Raw genomic sequence first — 22,849 nt, 5'->3', positions numbered from 1 at the left:
TTTTCTTGCTCTTTCTCTGGGTGATTTCCAACCTCTTTGATTATAACCAAGTCTTTTTGTCCTATAAAGCTTAGAAAGCTCTGCATGCATGGTAGGAACAGAGGCATGGATGTGCAGCAGCAGCCAGGCGTTGGTGGCAGCTCGGCGGGTGCAGAGGTGAAGGCAAAGGAATGTGCAGTGAGGTGCATCGGTGACAACACAGAAGGTGGGAGTCCTGCACACCACGTCCTCGGTCCTTACAGTGGTGTTTGCACATAGGCCTGTCTGTGGGATGCAGCAAATGGCCAAAGAGCTGTGGTTTCCCTGGCAGGAGCTGTGCTTTGGGCCTGGCTGTGAATGCAGCCCACTGCTGCTGCCGTGGGGTGGGTGGGAGCTCCCTGCTAAGGCTTGGAGCCACGTCTCCCCTGAGCTCCTAATTGTGGTGGGGGTTGGGGGAGCAGCCCACATCCTGGTGCTCCTGTTCCTGTCTTTGCCCTGCTCTGTCCTATTGCTTCTCTCTACCCCTGGTGTGACACACAGGCTTGTTCTTTAAGAACATTGTCCGCTGAAACTGTAGTTAAGGTAAGCAGAGTTACTTGCACTGCACAGCAGAACCCTGTTATCTGCTGGTTGATGTTACAGTGGGAACAGCAGCTCCCTGGGCCAGGCAGGAAGGCAGACCCCACTGCCTGCAGCCCATTGAACATGTTGATGGTTGAAGCTAAAAGCCTGGAGAGAAATCTCAGGCCTGGCAGAGCTGTGGCTACAAGGAAACATTCATGAAAGCGATGTGGAAAGGGCAGCAGTTTGTAGAGCTGTGCCTGTTTGTTGTTTGTTTTGAATAGGGAAGAGTTTGGTTGTGTTTCTTTGCCAGATTTGAAGGAGATGTGAACAGAACACATCCAGCCCGTCCCCATCTGAATGAGTTTATTCAGGAAGCGTATTTGTAACAGCATTAAGTCGCCTCTGCACCAGCCCGCAGAGCTGTTCAATGGTCTCCTTCACAGAGCAGAGCACCCAATAAATATTTATTCCTCTTATAACCATCTATTTAAGTCGCACCCCGCCCCTTCTAGGTATGATACAGATTACAGCAGCTCCAGCCTGCAGGCCAGCCTTCCCTCCAGCAATGTACAGCATTTTATACAGGTCCCGTATGTACAGCGCTCGTGTTGTGCCATTCACAGACAGCACAGGAGACATTCAGATGAAGAGTTCAAAGAAAAGCAACTCCACATTCCTCGGGTGGGTTCACAGGGAAGCACTAATGGTTCCATACGCGCTTTTCTTTTTGGGGATGGGGAGAACAAAACGAACCATTTTAAAAGCTTCAGTCTACTTTTGGCATTAAAATAGAAAGTATTGCTCTAAAGCTCAGCCACCTGGACACTGAGAAATAGGGTTTTTTTCCTAGGTTTGGTTTGGTTTCTTTTTCCTTTGTTGTGGTTGATAAATGCAAGAATAGATTCTGCATTCATGCAGTTGCAGCTCTCAGCTTCCACCACCCTGAGCCCAGGGTTGTGCTGTGGGATTGCATGGATTGCATGGCTGCTGCACTCAGAGCTGGTTCTGCCCAGAGCTCTGTGCTGAGGCTGCAGCTGTATTTACAAGAGGCATTTTGTGCCTGAGCCTTTAGCTGTGGGTATCACCTGAAGTCTGTACACCGAAGGGAGCCACAATGCAGCCACTTCAGGAGCTCTGCACACGTTTTCTCCTTAGCGAGGCTCCCAGCTTGGAGGCTTTGTTGGGTCCTGTTCTGTTGCTGTGTGCCAGCAGTATGAGCAGGGAGAAAAGGATGCTGGATTCCACCCGTTTAATGTGTTTCTTACCAAAATGGGAGAAGGCATTTAAGCAATAGATAACCTGGAGTTCAGGAATTCAAAACAAAGCACGTTTATTAAGTGGTTTCCTTTTACTTATTTCTCCCATTTTCTTAAATAAATAAAACCTTCGGACACACACAAGTGAAACACATCATCCTTCAAAGTGCAGTTACGTTTCCACCCCCAGCTCCTGCTAATCACATAAAGCTTTGTCAAGTAACCAAGAAGACTCTGAAGGCAGCCCTCAGCCCGGCCCCTAGCGCTGAATGAAGCTCTGTGTGCTGCATAACTAACCAGAAGCCTGCACCTTGTGGCTGTTCAAGGCTGGTTTGCAAGAGGAAGAAAGTAGGAAGTTTTAAGATGCGCGGTGCGAAACAAAACCAACCATCCCAAGAGTTTGTTACCAGAGTTAAGTTAGTGACTTTGGGAGCCTCAGAAGGAAGTTGGCAGGTTACAGTCGTGACTGATGGATGAGGGGTCGGGGGTACAGGACAAGGGCTCAAGGAATTTGCCATAAGTCACAGAGTCCCTTCCCCCCAACCTGCACCAGGCCCAGCTGAAGAGCCAGCGCCACTCAGCTGTGCTCCAAGCACACCAAGTAACAGAGGGAAGAGCAGGAATGATGCTGAGTTCCATCTGATGCAATCCCTCTTTCCTGCCATCTTTACAGCAGATCACTGTTCTGACCAAGGGTGCTGAGCAGCAGTATGGGCACGTACAAGTCAGTTTAGTCCTTGCAGGCTCATAGAAAATCTCCGTAAATAAGAATTGGTGCTACTTAAACCACCATGATTTTGACCTCGTCATTCTCATCAGCACGATAGAAGAATGGAATGCAGGGGTTTTCCAGCAAGGAGCCCGACCTCTCCTGAGGGTTCTGGATTTCTCTGAGGAGCTGCATTATTTGCTTTGCTGTAGGGTCCTCTTGGCTTGGCTGAGCAGCTTTAGTGTCAATAGGGTAGAAACTGGATTGATGAAGAGCAGCAGCGTCTTGCTCTGCTTCGTCTGCTAAATTCACTTCTCGTAACCCTGTGAGGAACACAGAAGACAGGCAGGTAACTCCTCCCATCCACACACAGAGACTTTGGGTTATTCCATTTGATATAACTTGTTCTGCCTCCAGCTTACCTTCTCCATCTGTAGCGTTCAGTTCAATGCGCCTCTCCACTGGCAGTGCGTTTTCATTCTGGCTTGCTAACAGCTCTGGGTTTTGAGCAGCTGCTACATACTTGCTGTACCATTCATTTCTTTCCTTGACCAGACGCATCACTAAATCCTGCAGTTCCAGTAATTTTACCTGCACCAAAGCAAAGGAAAACTTAAGCAGCGTGCATATCCAGCTTGCTGTTTTGCCACTGTTAAAACTTCAAAATTAAAGCCAGCTCAAGAACAACAAAGGAAGGTTTACATTGTGCAGGTATCCCCCAGGCCTGCCTATAAGTGTATGCTGTGTCTGTAGTACTACAGAAGAGATTCCTTGCCTTCATCTCCTCCTTATCCTGAGCCAGCCTGCTGATGTACTCCTCTTTCTCCTGGTGCCGCTGTTTAAGGATAGCCCTTTGACTCTGGTATAATGCTATATATTCCCCTGGAACACAAGAGAAGCATAAGGAATAAGTGAGATTGATGTACAAGCCATACTGTGAGCATAAACCTATGCTGCCTGAAGATCCAGCTGTGGATTGGAAGCCTAGCATAGCTAGGTAGCAAGACTTGAACCATTCGGCATGTGGCAGACTCAGATCCCAAAGCCCAGGTTTGTGTTGTGTTGTATAAACGTACCAATGGTGTCTGTTTCCCCAGACAGCTGTATGCAGCGATGTTCCAGCTCTTCCAGCCGTTCCTTCAGATCAGCTTTCTCCTGTATCAGATCTGTGAAACGGGCCTGGACACAAAAATTGGTGTGAGTCACCTCAGCTGCTCACATATGGGAATACCCGTGTTAAAGACAGCACCCTCCATTCACAGCTGTCTGAGCCCAGGGAACAAATTGTGCTGCCTTTACAACTACTCTGATTTGGCAGTAAAAAGGAACAGAGCTACAGAAGGCAGAGCAAAGCATCTCTGCATATTGGGAAGCAGAAGGACTGAGGGAACAAAGTGCCTTCTCATTGCTGGGCCAGCACAACTGTGGTCACACTTAGTCTGCAGATCTTGGAGAGATCTGCTTCGTCTCAGCACGGTGAAGTCTGTCTATTTTTCATCTACTTCTTTAGGAAGAGACCAGGAATGGGCATTAGGCCCTTACAGTCTTTGGGCAGGGCAGGGGAAGCTCAGCTATGATGAGACAAGTCATGAGGAAAGCCACTTCTTAGGAATTAGGTTATTATCATGGAACAGCTGCTACTTATTCCCCTGCAACACGTGTGTGATTCAAGAGTCTGGCACTGGGTGCAAATTGAGCTAAGTGAGGCAGAGGGGCAGAAAGAGGAGACCCTTTGCTTACCTGTAGTTTCTCCATGGCAGTTTTTAAAGCCTCATGAACCTCTACTGGAACACTACCCATAGTGGAATCTGGAAAGGACATTTGTAGTTGACAGTGCCTGCTTAAGCATGATTCGTTCACAAAACCCATAGGACTGTTTCACAGAGGTCAGGGCCAGGTTGGGGCACATCTCCATACTCACACTGTACCCAAGATTTACCTTCACTCAGTGTGATGTTACGCTGCTGCTCCTGCCGAAGAGCTGCTATTTGCTGCAGGAGGTTTCTGCACTGCTGCTTCTGAGCAGCCAACTGTTGCCTCATCTCTTCTCGTTCCTTCTCCACTTGGGACATGGCAGACGTCAAGAAAGTCACCTGAAGTGAATTGCAAAGGACTCACGTTAGTGATTGTCCTGTGTGAAGTGTGATCAATTGTGCATCTCATGGTAAGGGGAATAACAGAAATTAACCCCATTTTACTTATGGATAGGAAACCCGTCAGACCAACCCAGGCAGCAACTACTGCGTGTCTTGTCAAGTAGCACAAACCGTTTCTTCTCTGCAGGTGAAACCTGAATTCCCACTGTTTGATCACAGTATTTTCCGCTTACAAAAACAAATTAGTGACGTTCAACACCACTTCCTAATTGCCTTCCAAAGTGAGGAGAACATCAATCATCACAATAGTTAGAGCCACTCTGCCAGCTGGCTTGTCTTTGTAATTAACCATTGCTGGACTTCCAGCTTGTTTTTCAACCATACTGTAGAAATCCTCTTGGTTCTTTTGCTGCTGTGTGAAGGGGACTGTAGCAGTTCTCTGTGCCTCAACTGCGGGGAGCACAGCTGGTAAACAACTTAATACACACTGCAGAACCTCTGCAATTCAATCTGCCTCCTCTCCTAGACATTTGTTCACAACTGAGAACAAAGGCTTTTCTACCCATTGAGACCCACCATTTCTTCATGGCTTTCAAACTTCTCTGGGATCACAAACGAAGGGTTTTTCACTTCTTCAGCCATCACTTCACTTTCAATTCCATCTCCTGGAAAGGAAGGGAGGTGAACAATGAGGTGAAAATACCCCTCAGAGCCCAGTTCCACCTCCCGTCCCTGGAGGGCAGCTGCAGCTACGCACCTTCTAGTCTGTGCAGCATCCTGCCATCCAGCTCTGCTGCTAACTGACTGATCTGGGCCTGCAGCTCTTTGTTTTCTTTTGCTACAACTTCCAGACTTTCCTGCAAGTCAGAAGCAGAACGTCAGTGAGAAAAGCTCCTCACCGAAACCCGCACAAACCAAACTGAAAACAGTCACTAGCAACAGCACCACAGAAACAAGCACACAAATAGCCACAATTATCACTTGTCTCTAATTCACCTCTATTGCACAGGATGTGGTGCAATTAAGCATTTTGCCTCCAGTCTTTCCACTTGCCCCTCTTTTATTACCTTCGTCTGCTGCAGTTCCTTCAGGTGCATTTCCACTGTCACCTTCCCCTGAACTTCCTCATGCTGCAGCCTGTCCATTAGCTGTGTCTGAAGCAAGTATTGCTTTTGCAGCTCCTCCTTCTCAGCAGCCAGTTGCTGGTATGCCACAGTGTACTGCTGTAAGTGGCCATAGAACTGATCCCGCTGCTCCTGCAGAGCCCGAGCCTCCTGTGTTTTCAGTTCCAGCTAACAACACATGATACAACACATGAAACAACCATCAGATCAAATCATTTCTGCCAGAAAAAGATGACAACTCGTGTGGCACCATCCAAACTGTCAATGCTGCCCCAAAGCCACCACCGAGGCCGGCAGCCACCATCTGTCCCCACATGCTGGTCCCCCGCATCAGACAGCAGGTGACACGGGAGGGCTCCCAGCTTGATCATTAACAATACCAATTTCCATCTTTCCATCAAAGTTTGGTAAGTTGCCAGCTCTCCTGTGCACAAACTGTTGCACACCTGCCCTGCTGTCCCTCTGCTGTTGCTTACCGTCTCTTTGAGCTCCCCCAGGTTCTCCTGCAGCTGCCCAATCTTCTTAGCCAGCTCCTTCTTTACGTGTTGCTCTGACTGCAGGGCACTTGTAACCTCCATGTTTTCATTTGTCTGCAAGAATCAAAAGCATCATAGAAGGAAACTGCCCCAATCACCATAAGTATTTGCTCACATAAGCTAAATCAGTAAACCACATTAATTCCTGATACAGTGGGATACCATCCCTTGTGTTGTTCTGAGCTGTAAATAAGGGCAGTAATTGACTTTTTAAAAGGCTGAGGAGATGGGAGAAGAGCAGTGGGGGGGATCAGTGCTGGGACAGTGCCAAGAAGAGGCCTGGCACATCACACAGCCTGTCAGATCCAAAGCAGATGGGTGACATGAACACCCCAAATAAAGCAACAGATCTTCAAAACCAAGAAGACAAGTTCAGAAAGACCTGAGAAAAAAAAAAACAACCCAGTGACCAGATCGTGTGTTATGTGCCAGGACCCCAAAGGGGAAACTGGTACATTGAAAGAAGCAAGAGTAAGAATTCAGCTTCAGGAATTTCAGATCCATCAAAGAGACGTACCAATTTGACAAACCCATTCTGCAGCTCAGCCAGCTGCTCCTTCAGCTCCCGATTCTGGCTCAGTGCCCTGCTGATGGTGGCCTTGTCACTCTGCATGCTCTCCAGGATCTGCTGTCTGTCCACAGACTCTTCATTGTAGCGCTGTACTGTCTTCTCAAGCTCCAGCAGCCGCTCCTCCTGCTCCTGGTTGAGGCGGCTCAGCTGCTCGTTGTCACGGACCTGGGCCTGGTATTGTCCATGCAGTTCCTCCTTCTCGTGCTGTAGCCGCTGGATCTCTTCCTGCAGACTCAGCTCAGCTGCTGTAGGTCCTGCTGGTAAAGATGGCTCAACATCCATGGGTTTCACTGCTGAGGAAAGGGAATCAAAAGCAGATCAGTCAGAGGGCTGAATCACTTGGGTAGCGCACAGAGCTATGCAGAACATACCCCAACCTGCAGGACTCGGTGACCCAGAAAGTATCAGCAGCTGCAGTATCCAGAGGAATGGGGCATTGAGAGGAGCAAAGGAGCAAACCACCCCAAAACCACACAGTGTCCTGCTGCATGCTGCTGACTCCATCTCTCAGCCCCAGCAAGAATCCTGCCTGCCCAATCTCATGGGCCTAACAGTACAGCCAGGCAGATAACTAAAGACATTGACCATTTGCTGGTCAATTACTGGAAGTAGCTCTCCTGCTGTCTGCTAGAACTAAAGGTTTCATAGGGCTACCAGTCCTTCAGCTCTTTATGATTTGAGAGCATCAGACCTACTTGTACACATCCAAGTACTTGCACAGTGGAAGACAGTTAACCTGTCATACTCTGCAGTATGAAGCCCCACTTTGGAAGTCCTACCTGATTTGCTCAGCAGCTCTGTAATGTTGCTTTCCAGCTCTTGAATTTGGGCCACATGCTTCTCCTTCTCCTCTGCCATTGTGCGGACCTGCAAGGCCATACAAGCTCAATTAAAGCAATGCTCATGGTGCACTTAGGCCTGTGTTCATTGGAAGTAGCTGTGGCACTGCCTATGAGGTTACCTGCTCAGAGAGCTGCTGGACTCGCTGCTGCCAAATGCTCCCCTCTTCCTTCAGCTTCTCTACATACTGATCTCGTTCTGCCTGGAGCTGTTGAAGTGACTCTGAAAGCTGGTAAAAACAAAACAAGGAAAACTGCACCAACTGAATCAATTAAAGGATGGCTGACTACTTAAGGGATAAAGCCTGGGAAAGCTCAGGCTGTATTCTTCTGCCACATGAGTTTCTTTACAGATTTGGATCATCAATGCACTTAACGTATTAACAACTTACCTGAGCAATCTGGGTTTCCAGGCTCGCCCTCTCTTCCAGGGCCATCTGTAACTGCTGGTTTGCATCCACATTCCCCGACTGATTTGAGAACTGCCCACAGAAATCAAAAGGTTTTGGCAAGATGTTAATATTCCATTCCTGCCTAACCTCTCCCTGATTTCAACCTGCCATTTGATCCATGTTATAACCATCCACAGTTCTTTAAAATGCTTCGACTCATTGTAAAGTTGATTGAAAGAAAAGTGGCATCTAAAATCAAAAAGCTTAGCTTTTAGCCCTGTAAAACAAGCTGAACTGGGCAGCCCCTTGCTTCCATTTTATGTTTACTGGTTTTTAATTAAGAAAATGGGCTTTAGTCAAATCATTTGGTTCAGAAACTTTGCATTTCAAGAGTCTGCAGTTCTTGGTTTAACTTTACCCTTCAAATTGTCATTGTCCAGTTCACCTTTTGATAGGATGGGTGCAAGCACCTCTCCTCGACTTGTTTCTCAGTGACACTGAACAACAGCTGGGTAACCACAATAGTCAAGAGAAGTCACTGTGTGTTTGCACCCCTGTATGTTCAGCCACCTTCTCAAACTGTGTAACATCCCTTTAGCAGACTGATATCACAATGCCTTTCAATCTCCTCCAAGTCCTTAAGATCACAGCCTTTCTGCTCCTCAGAGACCACAAGGTAAACCTTTTCCTAAGAGGATGGGATGTTGCGCCTGCCTTTAAGGCCAATAATACAGTCTTGCCCCCAGTGCTCAGGCAACAAATCTTAATATGATCAGGGTGATCTACTCCCACATCCCACTGGTGTGATTACCTGCTGAATCATCAGTTCAGCCATTTCCAGTTTCTTATGTAAATCTTCCACATCCAACTTCATGGCCGAGTTCTCAGAAACCAGGGAGCGGAGTTTCTCTGACAGCTCTGAGTTCTGCTGCTTTATTTCCTCACTACCTTTGCTGAAACAAACACAGCAGCTGGAGTCACGGAAATGTTGACTGGAAGAAACCTCTGCAGGTCTTGTCCAGCCTCCCTCTCAAGTGGGACTATGCTACCACCAGACCTTGTTACCCACAGCTCTGTGCAGCTGTTGTGAACACTCCAAGGATGGAGGCCCCGCAGCCTCCCTGGGTACTGTGTTCCACTGCTGTATTACACACCTCATCTTTTGTTTGTTTTGATTTAATTATTATTTTTACATTGAATATCTGGCCTCACTAACCATGGTCAAAGCCCGTTCTTAAGCTTTGTGGTTCTACTGAGAAGTACAGCATTACTCTGTAGTAATACACAAAACAGGCTTACCTCTGTTTGTACAGTTCTAGTTTCAGGTTGTCCCGCTCCTTCACCAGCTCTTTATTATGCTGGAGAAAAAAAACAAATGTTTGATTCAATTACAGACTTCAGCCATACAAATAAAATGTTCAAAGATTACTTAATTTTACCTTTAACAGATCAGCTAATGCAGAATAGGTCACAACTTGAGCAAAACCCCCAGAAAAGGTTTGTTTAGAACCTCACCTGTCACTACATTTGGCTGGTGCTGCAGCTCATTACACCATCAGACCAAGGATGGCTTTGCCAGGAATTCACCTGCTCAGTCTTTCTGAACATGATGCTACTAACTGATGGTGAGGTCATTTCTGCAAACTTCTGGATGAGTGTCAATAGCAAAATGCCTGTTTGATGGAGACCCTCCTGGGAGGAGGTGTCAGAGATGCTGGCAAGACTCATAAAGAAAGGTGCCAAATCTGAAGACAGCTTGGGCCATATGATTAGTGGTCACAGAAATCTGAATGAAAAGTTTGCCTTGATGAGAATACAGGGCTTTACCAGGTTAATTAACAATTAACAAGGTTAATTTCAGCCTCTTCTCTAAGCAGGGACTACAGACTTCACAGTAGCATAGTGACAAGCAACTAGCCAAAAGCAAAGCTGCTCATTAAGCATAGAGGTGGCTCTTACCTTCTCTGACTGTTTTTGCTGCATAGAGATGGAGGACAAAGTGCGTTCTAGCTCTGATACCCTCTGGCGAGATGACTGTAAACGAGCAGCAAGGTCTTCAGCTTCTCCTAAGCGAGTCAGAGCAGAGTCAGTTGAGACTAAACCACAAAGGGATTATTGGAACAGGCTAAACAGCACTTTCTGCTTCATCAACAAGCTCTTAAAACAGCACAGAGCTCTGTAAATTGGTAGACCTGCTTCCACTCCTGGCATAATGGGTGATTCACCAGCAACCCTGGACAGCAAAGCTCTCTGTCAGCAACTACCTTTCTTGGTTTTAGAGGGAGATGATGAAATGTCCTTTGCAGAGCAATAGGCACTACGTTCATTTTTGCTTTTCTAGGAGGGCAAATTGCTCAAATTTAGTTGAGAATGAAAGGCCTGGGTAAAACCTACGTTAATGTGACAGCTGCGTGGGAGGAAAGGCGATGAAAGGGAACTAAGTTTTAAAAGAATCTGAAGAAAGTGAGAAAAGAACAGTCTGGGGTAGTCACCAGGCCCAAGCAGGGCTGACAGGGCTTCAGTGATGCACAAAAGAACCTCAACTACCATGGGATTACCATGCTCCAATCTAGGGGCAGCTACGATGACAGAAGTGGTGACGATGCCAAGTATTGCTCATTAAGGAACCAATGAGTGCTGTGAGCTGGCAGCCAGCAGCCATCATGCCTCTGACTTGAAACCCATGGTTAAACCAACAGCTCAAGCTGGTGTGCTGCAATTCAATTACCTGATTTCTGCCGTGCAGCTTGTTGTGTATGTCCAAGGGCTGTCTGCAACTCGGATTTCTCAGAAACCAGGATTCCAATCGTCTGGATATGAACCTTGCAGAAAGGAAAAGGAGCTCAGTGCAGGAAATCTTTGCTCGCCACAACATCCCTGCTGCCACAAGGGGATAATTCAGGGAGACAAAGAGCTCTTGCATTTAAGTACAATCTCGCTAACTGGCTCTCCTTGTTCTCCTGAAAGGATGTTGGCTTCCAAGATAAAGACAGAGTGCTCAGGGATCCAGAAAAGGACAGCAGCCACGTCCTATTGGTGTAGTGAAAGCTCTGCCTTACCTGTAGCTGTTCTCTCAGTGCTGCTTGCTCTTTAGAAAACTTCTGTTCAAACTCCTTCTTTTCCTGTAGAAACAAATGATGCCTGTTCAGCACAAAATGGTAACCCCTCGTGTTTTATGTCAACAAACAAAAGCAGTGATTCCTTGGTAATACTTCCAGCATGTAACCAATATCATCATTTTAAACAGCCTTTTTAGTCTATTCAGTCTTCCATTTCTTTAACTACTTCATTGGTTATCCCTCCTAGAATGGGCAACAGTAGGTTCCTTGTGCTGGCAGTGTTTGGAATGCAAACTACTGACAAGGCCATGAGCTGTAATCAGCTGCTTCCACTGAAACCTTCCAATACCTGAACATTGAAATCTTAGCTTTCATCAAAACAAGCAAGTTATCTGCCAGGTCTTGCCCATGAAGTCAAAATACTCAACCCTATGCTACAAACAGAACCGAATCTAGGATGATCTCCAGGGAAGTGATGCAGTCACCATCCTGGACTGATGTATTAGATATGTGGATGTGATGCTTAAGGGCATTGTTTAGTGGTGGGCTTGGCAGTGCTGAGCAGATGGTAGGACTTTACTTGATGATTTTAACAGTCTTTCCCAACCTAAATGATCCCACAGTTCTATAAGACAACATCACATGGGCTGGTGCCACAGCCCGCTGTGCTTTCTCCAGAAGAACATAGCTATTTCTATCTCTATCCAAAAATAGGACACACTTTACCTTCTCCAGCTGATTCACTGCTTCTTGGTTCTGCTGCTTCTACAGAAGAAAATGGATGCATCGGTATTAGAAGGATATATTCTCACTGTGCTGAAGCATATTTTCACTTCACTGAAGTAGGATATACGCCCAATTAATGCAAACAGCTCCCATTATCTTTTTATGTAAGAGACTAGGGAGACTGCCTTATCTATTAGAATAATAGATTTGGGGCTTCCTTCATGAATATGCCAGACGTGATTTCCATTGCTCAGTACCTGACTGCAGTTATTCACAAACACCACTAAAAAACCCCTGTATCTATCTGAGCATCCACCAACTTCACTTATGCTTTCACCCCACATCTATGACGTTAATCAGAGCCCTGATGCATTGAGATAATGACCAAAAATGCATTTTAAAAACCCAATGCCACAGCAGCAGTGTTGTGCTTCAGCTGAGACCTTCAACTGATATCCTATGTGGCAACTGGCTTTTAAATCATGCAGAAGTTCACTTATGCTGGCAGGCTCCTGCAAAAGCTGCTATGAAAGAGCTGAAGCCAAATGTAGAGAAAGGGCACCATCCAGTCCTGGTCAATTTCAGTCTTGTGGGTGAAGTATTTTGAAGTACTGACTGCACACAGCGCACATTAACGTAGTGGGAGAAATAGACCAGAACTGTCAGCTGTGCACTGGGCTGACACACAAACTGTGTGAAGATGTGGGTGCAGTGGAGCATCTGCTACTTGGTGCTGTTGTCCTCGTGGCAATTTCTCACAGATGCCCCACATCTAAGCTACATGGATGGCGTATTCCCCCTTTCCAAAGGATGGACATTAGCCCATTTTTACTACTTCAGTTTCAAGCTCGTTTTGAAACACGACTGCAGCTGGGAAGCTGATGAATTTGAGGTTTTGAGTCTAACAAACGCCAGCACAGAATACAACCAGAACAAAGAAAACAAGACTGCAAATGCAGCAAAGGCCCTGTGTAATTCCAGACAGCATTTCATGTGCCTGTCAGAAAGCAGGCAAGCAAGGAGTCCTGGGCAGGCACTGCCCCCACTACCAGCTACCCAGTTAAAAGACAACCAGGAACAGAACGGAACCCAAAGAACTCAGAACCAAAAATAACACAGAAGGGGTTGTGGGGTGCATTGGGAAATGGTGGACTTTGGAAAAAAGAGTGGTGTGAGAGGAACAAAATGGGGAAAAGGATTTCAAACCAAGAAAGGCTCTTTTCAGACCAAAACGAGTCCACTTAGCTACGTTTCTTGCAGTGTTAAAGCTGAAGGCTGAAAAGCAGCAGCGGGAATCCATGCAAGCCACAGGACAAAGCAGTTCATTCATAGTGCCAAGAGAAGCTGAGGGTACGATCAGAAAACAGCCCTGGGCTCTCTCTCAGACCTACTGCTCCCACTGTGCTAATACATTTAGGACAGCATCACCACCTGCACAAATAGGTTTTCACACTGCTGCCAGAATTCTGTATTTCAGAGATTCAGAGCAGGCCCAGAAATAGTTGCTTTATCAGGATGCTGATCATCCAGAGAAAACACAATGAGAGAGACAGAGCACATTTAAGGAGAAACAGCAGAACTGTGCTTCTTGTTCTCAGATGAGCCAATGCATCCATCAGTGACCTGAGACTTTGATCTTCCTAACAAATGTCCCATACAGCCCATTTTGTTCCACTCAGAGTGCCATGAAAGCAGCCTTCCTTGTGGTATAAGTGAACCCGTAACCTTGCAGACACCCAGAGAGCATGGAGGAGCAGCAGAGACAATATCAAACTGGTTGGTTGGATCGTTTCTTACCAATTCCTCTATCTTTGTAATGAGCTGTTTGTTAGTTAGATTGCTGGAATCTAGGGCTACTGCCAGCTCCTGGTAACGTGTCTGATGGGCACATGCAGGCAGGAGAAGAAGGAAGGGGTAGAAAAGGAGGAGGGGAGGAAAAAAAAAGCAATAATTAAAAAGGACAGAAAAATAAATCATTATCACACTTTAATTAAATCAGATTTCCCAAATCAATCTACAGATCCAACAAGAGCAGCTGGGACATTAACTTCTTTGTACTTTCTGCTGTGGCATTTTTTGACATCAAAGTGAATCAAAACTAAGAGCTGCACTGAGGCCAAACGATCCCCAGCCCCCCAGAAATAGCTCAGCTATATTGGAAATACCCGCTCCTGCTGATCACAACTACCTGAGTGCAGCAGAAGGCAACAGTGGACAACAGTGTACGTGAACTGTGTGTTCAGTCAGGTCTCATTAGCACAGTCCCAACGAATGACTTAGACTGGAAAATAAGAAAATCGTAGGCTCAGGACAACTTACTTCCATTTCCTTAATATTAGTGGAAGAAACACCACTTTCCCCATTCACATACGACGTAGACTAGAAGAAAAATAGTCAAGTCAGTCAGTTTTATTCCCCCAGGCAATAAATCACTATCAAGTAAGAACTATCAGAATGCTTCTTATAGCACATTTCACTTCCAAGTACCTCAGACAGCCACAGAAAAAACACTTCCCTGGCTAAGGATAGATGCAGGCTGCCCCTGTGGCAAGCTGAATTATGCAGATTGACTTCAGATTCTTTGCCACTAAATGAAGAGTACATCTTGCCATGAATACATGCTGTTCGTTCACCCACTCTGCTCTTCTTCCTACTGCTGGAATTTTAACATTCCTAAAGCTGGGAGTTCAGCTTCTCAATGCTTCAATGTCTCATTGTTTAATAGGATGACCACAGGCATCTCTGACACCGAAGAGTGTTTTCTTAAGCTGGCTGCTTAAAGATCCTCATCAGACCCCCCCAAAAATTATTAAGACAGATGGACCAAAATGAGGCTGTACCTGAGAAACCAGGCCATTGAGTTGCTCAGACAGCTGGCGGAGGCTTTCTGTTGATGACAGAGACCTGGGAACAAAGACAGACCTCACAGTGAACATTCCTCCAAGAGAACTGATCCAGTCAGTAAAGCAGCGGGGAGCACTGAAGCTTTTATTTGTTGGACACTTTGGGCTCCTGCTGCAAACTCAAACACTCACCTGTTCTCATCCAAAGCGTTTTTACGATCCTCAGCTTCATGAATCTGCAGATTAAAACAAAAGTTTACAAGCCTGTAAGAAAAGCTGGGAATCATGTTTGTGAATGTGTCCTAAGGCCTGACTGCATCTGGGCTCGGGTTCCACAGCACCTGTAATTACTGCTTCCCAAAGAGAGATCTACTTCAGAAACCAGCTCATTTCCCAGCTTGCCCATAATTTCTGAGCACCGAGTGCCCAGGTTTCTTGGGATTAAGAGGCTTAAATGTTACTGGCTTTGTATTTGCTGCTACCATTTATCAGCATAATCAGCTGTGCATTGCTGGAAAAACTTCAATGGAATCTTTAAGCAGTGAAAGGAATTGCAGATTGCTCCAGCTAGCTGCAGACCTTCTGTATTATTAAGGGTGCTTTCTGCTAATTAAATAGGGGAGAAGGGAAAGAGAATCGGAGCTTTAGAAGCAGCAGGGCATGCTAGCATCCTCCACTCTCAAACAGATGACGATTAGATGGAGAGTGGAGAACGTGGTATATTTAACAGGAGACAATGTGAGCTAGTTATGGGGATTGCCCTTCTCAGACAAAGATGGCTAATCAGTGTGGAGATATTGATGATGACTCACAAACCTGTGTCAGCTGCGTGCTCCCAGGAGCAGGCAGGACAGAAGCACAGCTAGGCAGGCTGTTGCTGTTAGATAGCACGGGGACATCGGCAGCAAGCTGGTCAGCATTACGAGTGGCAACATCACTGTCAAAGTACGCCTGTCACAAAACACACCACAGGAATTACAGCCTACGTGCAAAACGAAGGAAACACACACGGACACATCACCTTGCGACAGGCCTGCGAGAAACAGGTGAACAAATGGAGAAACACGTGGAAGTGAATCTATGTCCTCCCCAGAGCAAACGGGTGACTGCATGAACCCATAGCCAAGAGTCATCCCAGCCCTATGTCCTGCTAGATCCAGTCTGAAGAACCGTCCTATCATCACAATCATTTCTCTAATGAGAGGTGACAGCATCTCCCTATTCTAAGCTCACACTGTGGATTTTCTACAAAGGATTTGTCAAGAAGTGAGCAAGGGGCAAAGGCAGATGGCATCACTGCTGTGTACAGCACTGCCCTTCGCATGGCTGGGGAAAACACTGATCACTGGGGTGCAAATTAAGGTGGGGAAGAACAGGCGAATGATTGCTCGACAACCAGGTTAGTCAAACTCCAACAGCAAGCTATGAACCAGATGTTTATGAACAGGACATTTGGGAACAGGCCAAAATGAGCCCGGCTGGAAACAGGTGCCCACAGCCCTGGCAAAGCCAGGAATCCCACAGCTACAGGAATCCAAATAGAAAAGGGCTAAAAACTATTCCTGGACAGTGATGAAGGCTCTCATCCGGCATTCGTGGGAGGATAAGTAACAGCTGACAACACCTCCACCAAGCCATGCTGAAATGGACAATTCCAGCCATCCTGTCCAGCAATGCAGTGAGCCATACAAACCCAGAGCAGCGTTCTGCTGGTTTATGGCAAGTAGTTTTATACCTCTGATAAACCATCATTTCATGACATTACAAAGCAAACAATAGTCCTCCTGCAGCCAGCACCCCAGCAATGCACTGCAGCTCTCTGCAAACCCATCTGAAAGAGCTCCCTTTTATTTCAGTCACTTCATTCTTGGCAGTCTGCGTGAAATAAGAACTCTCTGGGCATTCCCTATTTACCTGCTTTACTTCATTCATGAATCAAGCAGCCACGGGGTTACAGCAGTAGAGAAGATGGATTTAATGAGAGTAATGAGCTGGAAAACTGCAGAGGGGAACGAATGGAACTGCCTCCATTGTTTTTCTGGAGGACAGACATGTGTGCTCTCAAGGAATGACACATTTTAGGGGCTCCAAGGAAAGTCAGGAACTCCCTTGCTTCTTTCACGTACAGGTTACTTGGCCTCTGTTTGTCCAAGCTCTCATAAACTTGGAACATCGCATGGACATCTCAAAAACACGGCCTGCATTTGTTCTGATTGGAACATTCTTTTCACTTAACACTTCAAGATGCAAAAGTCAATGAGACGACCAGAAGGATGCCTTCCTTCTGCCTCCACAGTGAACAGTTTTGAAGTAAGTAATGAAATAAGGTTTGTTTATAATAAATATATATGAAATAATGAAGAGCTCACAGGAGTCCTCCTGTCAGCACAGTTAGCACCTGAACACACTTCCATTGCTCAGCAGACTCCTTCCTGCCCTTCCTCCCCCAGGAGTGAGGGAAGACACTCAAGCCTGTAAATGCAGTACTTGAAATACCCGACTTCCTGCCTAAGCACATTTAGAACTGTGGTACTTGCCAGACTGTACATCACCTGTGCAGGTTTCATCACCTGTCATAAAATGGGGCGGCTGGAATAACTAAAGGCTTGCTCAGGGCAGGCATGAGCAGAAACTCGCCCTTCAGGAGCACAGCACTGAAGTGAATAAAACAACACAGACCAGGAGAAATACACATGAATAAAGCACTACTCCTCCCTAACACAGCGTCTCTCAGCAGTTAACTTGGTTTACTGCCTCACCCCAAACTCTGTTTGCTCCTTTCTGCCTTCCAGCTCGGCTGTCTGAGGGACGTGCACTGGACATGGGTGACATATTTGCATTTTTTGACAGAAAACAGGAGGAAACAAGCACTTACAAGCGATGGAAACGCATGTTAACAAACAGCCCCGTGTTAATAAAAACAGCAGACATGCCAGAACAAGGCTCCATCTGAATTCACAGTGTAAAACATAAGTTAAGCATGCAGAGGGGACAGCGAGTCAGTGAGAGGGACACGGAGCACTGCCTCACCTTCCTTCTGTCCAATGAGGGTATGGCTACCCCATTGGAGCGGTTAAGGTCTGACACCAGCACCTTCAGAATGTTCTGAATCTAAAGGAGGCGAAAGAGAAGGGGAAAAGAGAAACGGCTCAGAAAAGGACAGAGAGAAAAACGTCCATCAAAGGCAGCCAAAGAAACGGGCATCGCCCAGCCCCCGAGGAGAGGCAGCTCGGGGTGCATCCAGGGTTGCGTTACAGCTCTGAACGCTCCAGCACTGCTCCAGCACACACCCTGACTCACAGGCTGCTAACAGGGGCTCCTCAGCCGCTCACATTACACTGTTTAACCCTCCCCCAGCTGCAGTTGTGCTGTTTGGGAAACCAAAGCTGGAGGCAGAGGGGATACGTGGGAGGAAGGGGGGGACGCTCACGTTCTCTGGAGACTGTCGGCCGTCGTTTGTGGGAGTCTCAGGCCGACTTCCTTCTTTACTCTTTCGTTTCTTCTTGGCTCCCGCAGTCGCTCCAGGGCTGTTCTTCTGCTGATACTCCTTCAGCTGCGGGGAAAGAAAAGATTAATGTGAAGTCCAAATGGAAGATGTCCTCTGTGAAGGGAATGGCAACAAGAAAATGACAACATAACCAGTGGGTAAGGAGTCAGCTGAGCTGTAAGGACAAGAGAAACCGGCCTTAAAGATGGATATACGTTAAAAATAGTTCAAAGGCTCCAAAAGGGAGAATGAGAGTGATGGGTTTGTGACAGACCGAGAGCTGTCAGTGCTGTCCAACTAAGGAAGTGCCCAGGAAACAACTTGATGCTGCAAGAAGCAACGTTTGTAAATCTGTAACCAACAGCAACGAGGGAAAAAGAACGATAACATGGGATGCAAACTGGAAAAGTGGAGTCTGATAATAAGATGGAACAAGAATGTTGAAAGAGCTTTAGGAGAACGACAGCCCTGCAGGTAACACACTGATACAGGCACAGAATCACAGAATGACCCGGGTTGGAAGGGACCTCAAGGATCATGTAGTTCCAACCCCCTGCCTGGCAGGGCCACCAAACATACACATTTACTAGATCAGGTTGCCCAGGGCCCCGTCCAACCTGGCCTTGAACACCTCCAAGGACGGGGCATCCACAACCTCCCTGGGCAGCCTGTTCCAGGGCCTCACCACTCTCCTAGTGAAGAACTTCCCCCTAAACTGCCAGCACTGCGGGGATGAGCACACTGCGATGGATGCTCAATTGGAGGCCGTTGTGCCCAGGAGAAGCTCAGAGCAGCACAAATGGCCGCAGCTCGGGGCTGTGAGCGCCCATGGAACGCGGGGCTGAGCTTAAACGTCAAGGTGAAAAGCACCGGAACGAAAAGGATCCTCGGCAGGATTTCAAAATGGAGCCCGAGCTGCTCCGGGGCACTTTCCCATTCGTTTGACTTTGACACGGGAGGGCATCGCGATGGGACGGAGCGGGCCGAGCTGTGAGAAGGTAAAAAGGGAAGAGAAAGGGGAAAAGAAAGGAGGGAAAAAGGAGAAGAAAAGAGGGAGATGGAGAGGAAACCCGAACGGGAAAGAGCGGCACACACAGAACGCAGCAGTGCAGCAACACAGGCCCGGCCCCACCGGGGCGACAAGGAGCTGCGGGACCGGGCCGGGCCTCACCGCAACGCTACGGGCACGGCACAACACGGCACAACACGGCCCCACATAGCACAACACGGCCCCACACAGCACAACACGGCCCCACACAGCACAACACGGCCCCACACAGCACAACACGGCCCCACATAGCACAACACGGCCCCACACAGCACAACACGGCCCCACATAGCACAGCACGGCCCCACACAGCACAACACGGCCCAGCACAACCCCCCGCCCTCACCTTCTTCTTGGCCGCCGCCAACTTGCTCTGCCTGCTGCCGTCCGCCATGTCCGCCCCGCTCCCGGGCCACGTCAGCCGCCGGGTGGAGCGGCGCTGTGCTCGGGCAGAGCTCCGCCCCGACACCCGCCCCGACACCCGCCCCACCCCGCGGCCTGGGCTCGGCCGGGCCCCTCCGCCCGGTCTGGGCCGTGAATGGCGGCCGGTCCCGCCCCGCTCAGTGCCCGCCCACGGCGGATGATCGCAGCCCCGCGTTCCGGTTCCCATCGTGCCGTGCTGCCGGTGCAGGCCGCGGCCCTGGCGGAGCAGAGCGGTCCCGGTTCGGGGCGCAACGCGCCGCCCCCGCAGCGCAGGTAGGAGCGGAACGGGTCGGTTCTGTTCGGTTCGGTTCTATGTGCTGACTCGGGGCTCCCCGCGCTGTTTCAGGGCTCTCGGCGGTTCCCGGCGGAGCGGTGGTGCCGGTTTCAGATCCCCGGTGAGCCGCCCATCCCGTCCCATCCCGTCCCGTTCCCCCGGCTCCTCTCGGTGCCGTTCAATAACCGCCATGACGCGCCGTGTCCCCGCAGCGCCCGGCCCCATCCCGCACAACGGGCGGAGCATCGTGCGATAGTATCGAAGAACTGAAAGAGAAGGAGCGAGCTCTGGACCGGGAGATCGCGGAGCTGCTGTCCGAGTACGGCCCCGTTACAGCCCCGTTACGGCCCCGTTATTGTCCCGGTACAGCCCCGGTACCGCGGCCATCCTAAGGGTTATGGGATCCATGCACGGCAGCAGGGAGCTCCTTCCCCGTTGTTTCCCCAGTGCTGTGTTGGTCAGGCTCTGAGCTCCCCTGCTGATGTACATTGGGAAGTAACGGGTGTGTTTCTATAGCTGATGGCAGCACACGTTGTGCTAACAGAGCTGCTGATGTATATAAGCTGAGATCTCAAGCTGAGGCCGCTGCCCAGCTGCCTGGATGAGCGTTTCCCTTGGTCTGTGTGAGGCCATGGACACTTGGTTTGAATGAGGTGGTGGGGGTTAATCATAGAGACATGAAGGCTGATAAAGAGCTCTGATCCCCACCCTGTGCCCACTGCCACGTCCCTCTATTCCACGTCCCTCTATTCCACGTCCCTCTATTCCACGTCCCTCTATTCCACGTCCCTCTATTCCACGTCCCTCTATTCCACGTCCCTCTATTCCACATCCCTCTATTCCACGTCCCTCTGTTCCACGTCCCCATGGCTCTAGAACACCTGCAGTGATAGGGGCTCCTCCATCCCTGTGCTGTACAATGCCCCACCACTCTGAGAAAGGCGTTTTTCCTGCTATCCAACCCAAAATCATTGCTCTAAACAATGATGGGTTTGACCAGGCTGGCTCTGCACACCTCAGATATTGCTTTGTTCCGCAGTGGTTTTGTTGTGTGGCTTTGTTACAGAGGGTACAATGTGGAGGAATTGGAGAAGCACATCTCTCTGCTCCATGAGTATAATGAAATTAAAGATGCTGGGCAGATGCTGCTGGGCAAACTGGGTAAGAAAACTATTGAAGAAGCTCTTGGTGAAGCAAATCTTGTTATATAAAGAGATATTGATGCCTTAAAGGCAAAGCTTGTTTCAAAGAATCCTCAGTGTTCAGCTTCCTTAACAAAACCAAGTGGGGGCACAGCTGGAAATCTTTGGTTCCTTGGCTGTGGGTGGTTCTGTGGGATACATACAGTCTACTGGGAGGAAGGCACAAGTCTTTCCTGACCTATTTGTTCTCTTCTTAATGAAAGCAATGGAATTTCTTTCTTTTCTAGCTGTTATCCGAGGGGTTACTACGAAGCAGCTGTACCCTGAGTACGACCTGGAGCTCAATGATTAACATGGGACCCATAGACTGCTGTGACCTGCAGACCTGACTGCTGCAGGGCTGTTGTGTTTGGGTGTCGTGCCCATTTAGAGCCAACAGAAATGGCTTCTATGCTGAATTTCAAGAGGTTTCATTAGCAGCCACGTTTCTCAGCAGTTTTGGGATGTGCAAGTTGTGGATGATATCAGCTCATTCCTGTTTGTGGGAGGGGGATGTTGGGGCTGTGGACTTGGGGTGCTTTCAGTTTGCTCTGCTACCTCAGAAACCCTATTTGTAATTGTTGTTTTGTAATTGGAACGGCTGTAAACCAAGGTTGATGCTAAAGCTCTTCCCAATGAGCCTTTGCTTCCCTGCAGCATCCAGGCTCAATCTGGGTATGTTAACCTGCAGGTGGAGCAGCCTCTGAGTGGATGGAGGAAATCAGGGCACACCTGTATACAATAGCAATGGGACAGCTGCTGTCTCAGGAAAGCCATCAGGAGAAGAGAGGACTGAAGGCTGAAGTTGTGATGGTGGTTTGGTTCTGATTGGATCTGGAGGAGTTTGAGCCATTTTGTACTTAACTGCTTTAACATCCAGAGGGTTTGTATTGTTTCTTTAGTAATCGGAGCATTGTGTTGAACTGTCTGACCTGAATTAAAGCAGCCATTGCATCCCTCAGTAATTCACCTCGAGAGCGTCTGACTCACAAAGTGAACTTGGGAACAAATCCTTCAACTATGTTCCATTCTGAGACAACTTCCAGGTGTTTGCTGAGGACTCTTAATGGGGACAGCGTGGCAGCACTGGATTACATTTACCTGATTGTAAATGCAGAGTCCTAAGCACAGAGTTACAATGAGAGCAGGAGTGTTTCCATGTCACCTCTCCGGACTGAGGTTGGCTGTACAACCCGAGTTTGGCTGCTTTGTGCCAACTGATAAAGTGCTCTGACCACATCTGTTGTTCCTGCTTCACTCAAGCTCCGTGCCTTGTCCGTTTCCACTTACCAGACCTTCCTACCAAGCAGTTTTTCCCCCTTTGCTTTCAGTCAGGCCTGTATTACAGTCTATCCATCGTATTTCTAAATTTGGAAGAAATTAACCTCTCTTCACAGTGCCTGGCTATCAGAAAGTGCTCAGAAAAGCCATTGCTGAGAACACAGTGACAAGGTGACTGGGAATGTTTTTCATTGGGAAGCACGTACAGAAATTCCAGCACTGTGTACAAGCTGTAGGGCACGTGGGATGAAGCACAACCCACTGCCCATGTTATAGAAGGTTATTATAGAAGGTTGTTTAAGGACTGAGAGGTTTGTGTTTCCTTCCCCCCACCCCTCCTTGTAGAAGCACTGGCATTAATGCAGTCACACAGACCTTCAGCCTGCTTAAACCAGTGCTGGTTTCTGCTTCACTTAGCACAAGGCAGCTGTTGGGGATGGTGTCCTCATCTCATGTTGTCC

At 48.1% G+C, this 22,849-nt stretch overlaps 2 protein-coding genes across 9 annotated transcripts; one reads left to right on the top strand and one right to left on the bottom strand.

Annotated features, from left to right (window-relative positions):
• Positions 1-891: 891 nt before the first annotated feature.
• On the bottom strand, positions 892-19,928 carry GOLGA2 (golgin A2). 8 transcript variants are annotated; one of them, XM_015879113.2, is made up of 28 exons: positions 19,576-19,928; positions 18,125-18,247; positions 17,725-17,805; positions 15,511-15,645; positions 14,887-14,930; positions 14,692-14,755; positions 14,171-14,230; positions 13,649-13,729; positions 11,852-11,890; positions 11,126-11,188; positions 10,795-10,888; positions 10,026-10,132; positions 9,366-9,424; positions 8,878-9,019; positions 8,067-8,156; positions 7,797-7,904; positions 7,615-7,702; positions 6,782-7,128; positions 6,205-6,318; positions 5,672-5,896; positions 5,362-5,461; positions 5,181-5,269; positions 4,448-4,601; positions 4,249-4,316; positions 3,585-3,687; positions 3,284-3,390; positions 2,931-3,099; positions 892-2,831 (listed from the first exon to the last, which is right to left on the bottom strand). In XM_015879113.2, the coding sequence occupies exons 1-28, from the start codon at positions 19,837-19,839 to the stop codon at positions 2,581-2,583; spliced, it is 3,369 nt and encodes a 1,122-aa protein (XP_015734599.2). In that variant the 5' UTR covers positions 19,840-19,928; the 3' UTR covers positions 892-2,580. The 8 variants fall into 8 exon arrangements, with proteins under 8 accessions (XP_015734599.2, XP_015734592.2, XP_015734594.2 ...); XM_015879106.2 differs by having other exon boundaries at positions 6,782-7,125; XM_015879108.2 differs by lacking the exon at positions 13,649-13,729.
• Positions 19,929-20,116: 188 nt separating this feature from the next.
• SWI5 (SWI5 homologous recombination repair protein) lies at positions 20,117-22,076 on the top strand. The gene is made up of 4 exons (XM_032448170.1): positions 20,117-20,128; positions 20,183-20,289; positions 20,993-21,087; positions 21,356-22,076. The coding sequence occupies exons 1-4, from the start codon at positions 20,117-20,119 to the stop codon at positions 21,418-21,420; spliced, it is 279 nt and encodes a 92-aa protein (XP_032304061.1). The 3' UTR covers positions 21,421-22,076.
• Positions 22,077-22,849: the final 773 nt, after the last annotated feature.

The sequence above is a fragment of the Coturnix japonica genome, chromosome 17, assembly GCF_001577835.2.
Source record: "Coturnix japonica isolate 7356 chromosome 17, Coturnix japonica 2.1, whole genome shotgun sequence".
Classification (NCBI taxonomy): Eukaryota; Metazoa; Chordata; class Aves; order Galliformes; family Phasianidae; genus Coturnix; species Coturnix japonica.
Note: the sequence above shows the minus strand (reverse complement) of the source record. Positions and strands in the feature narration are given on the sequence as shown.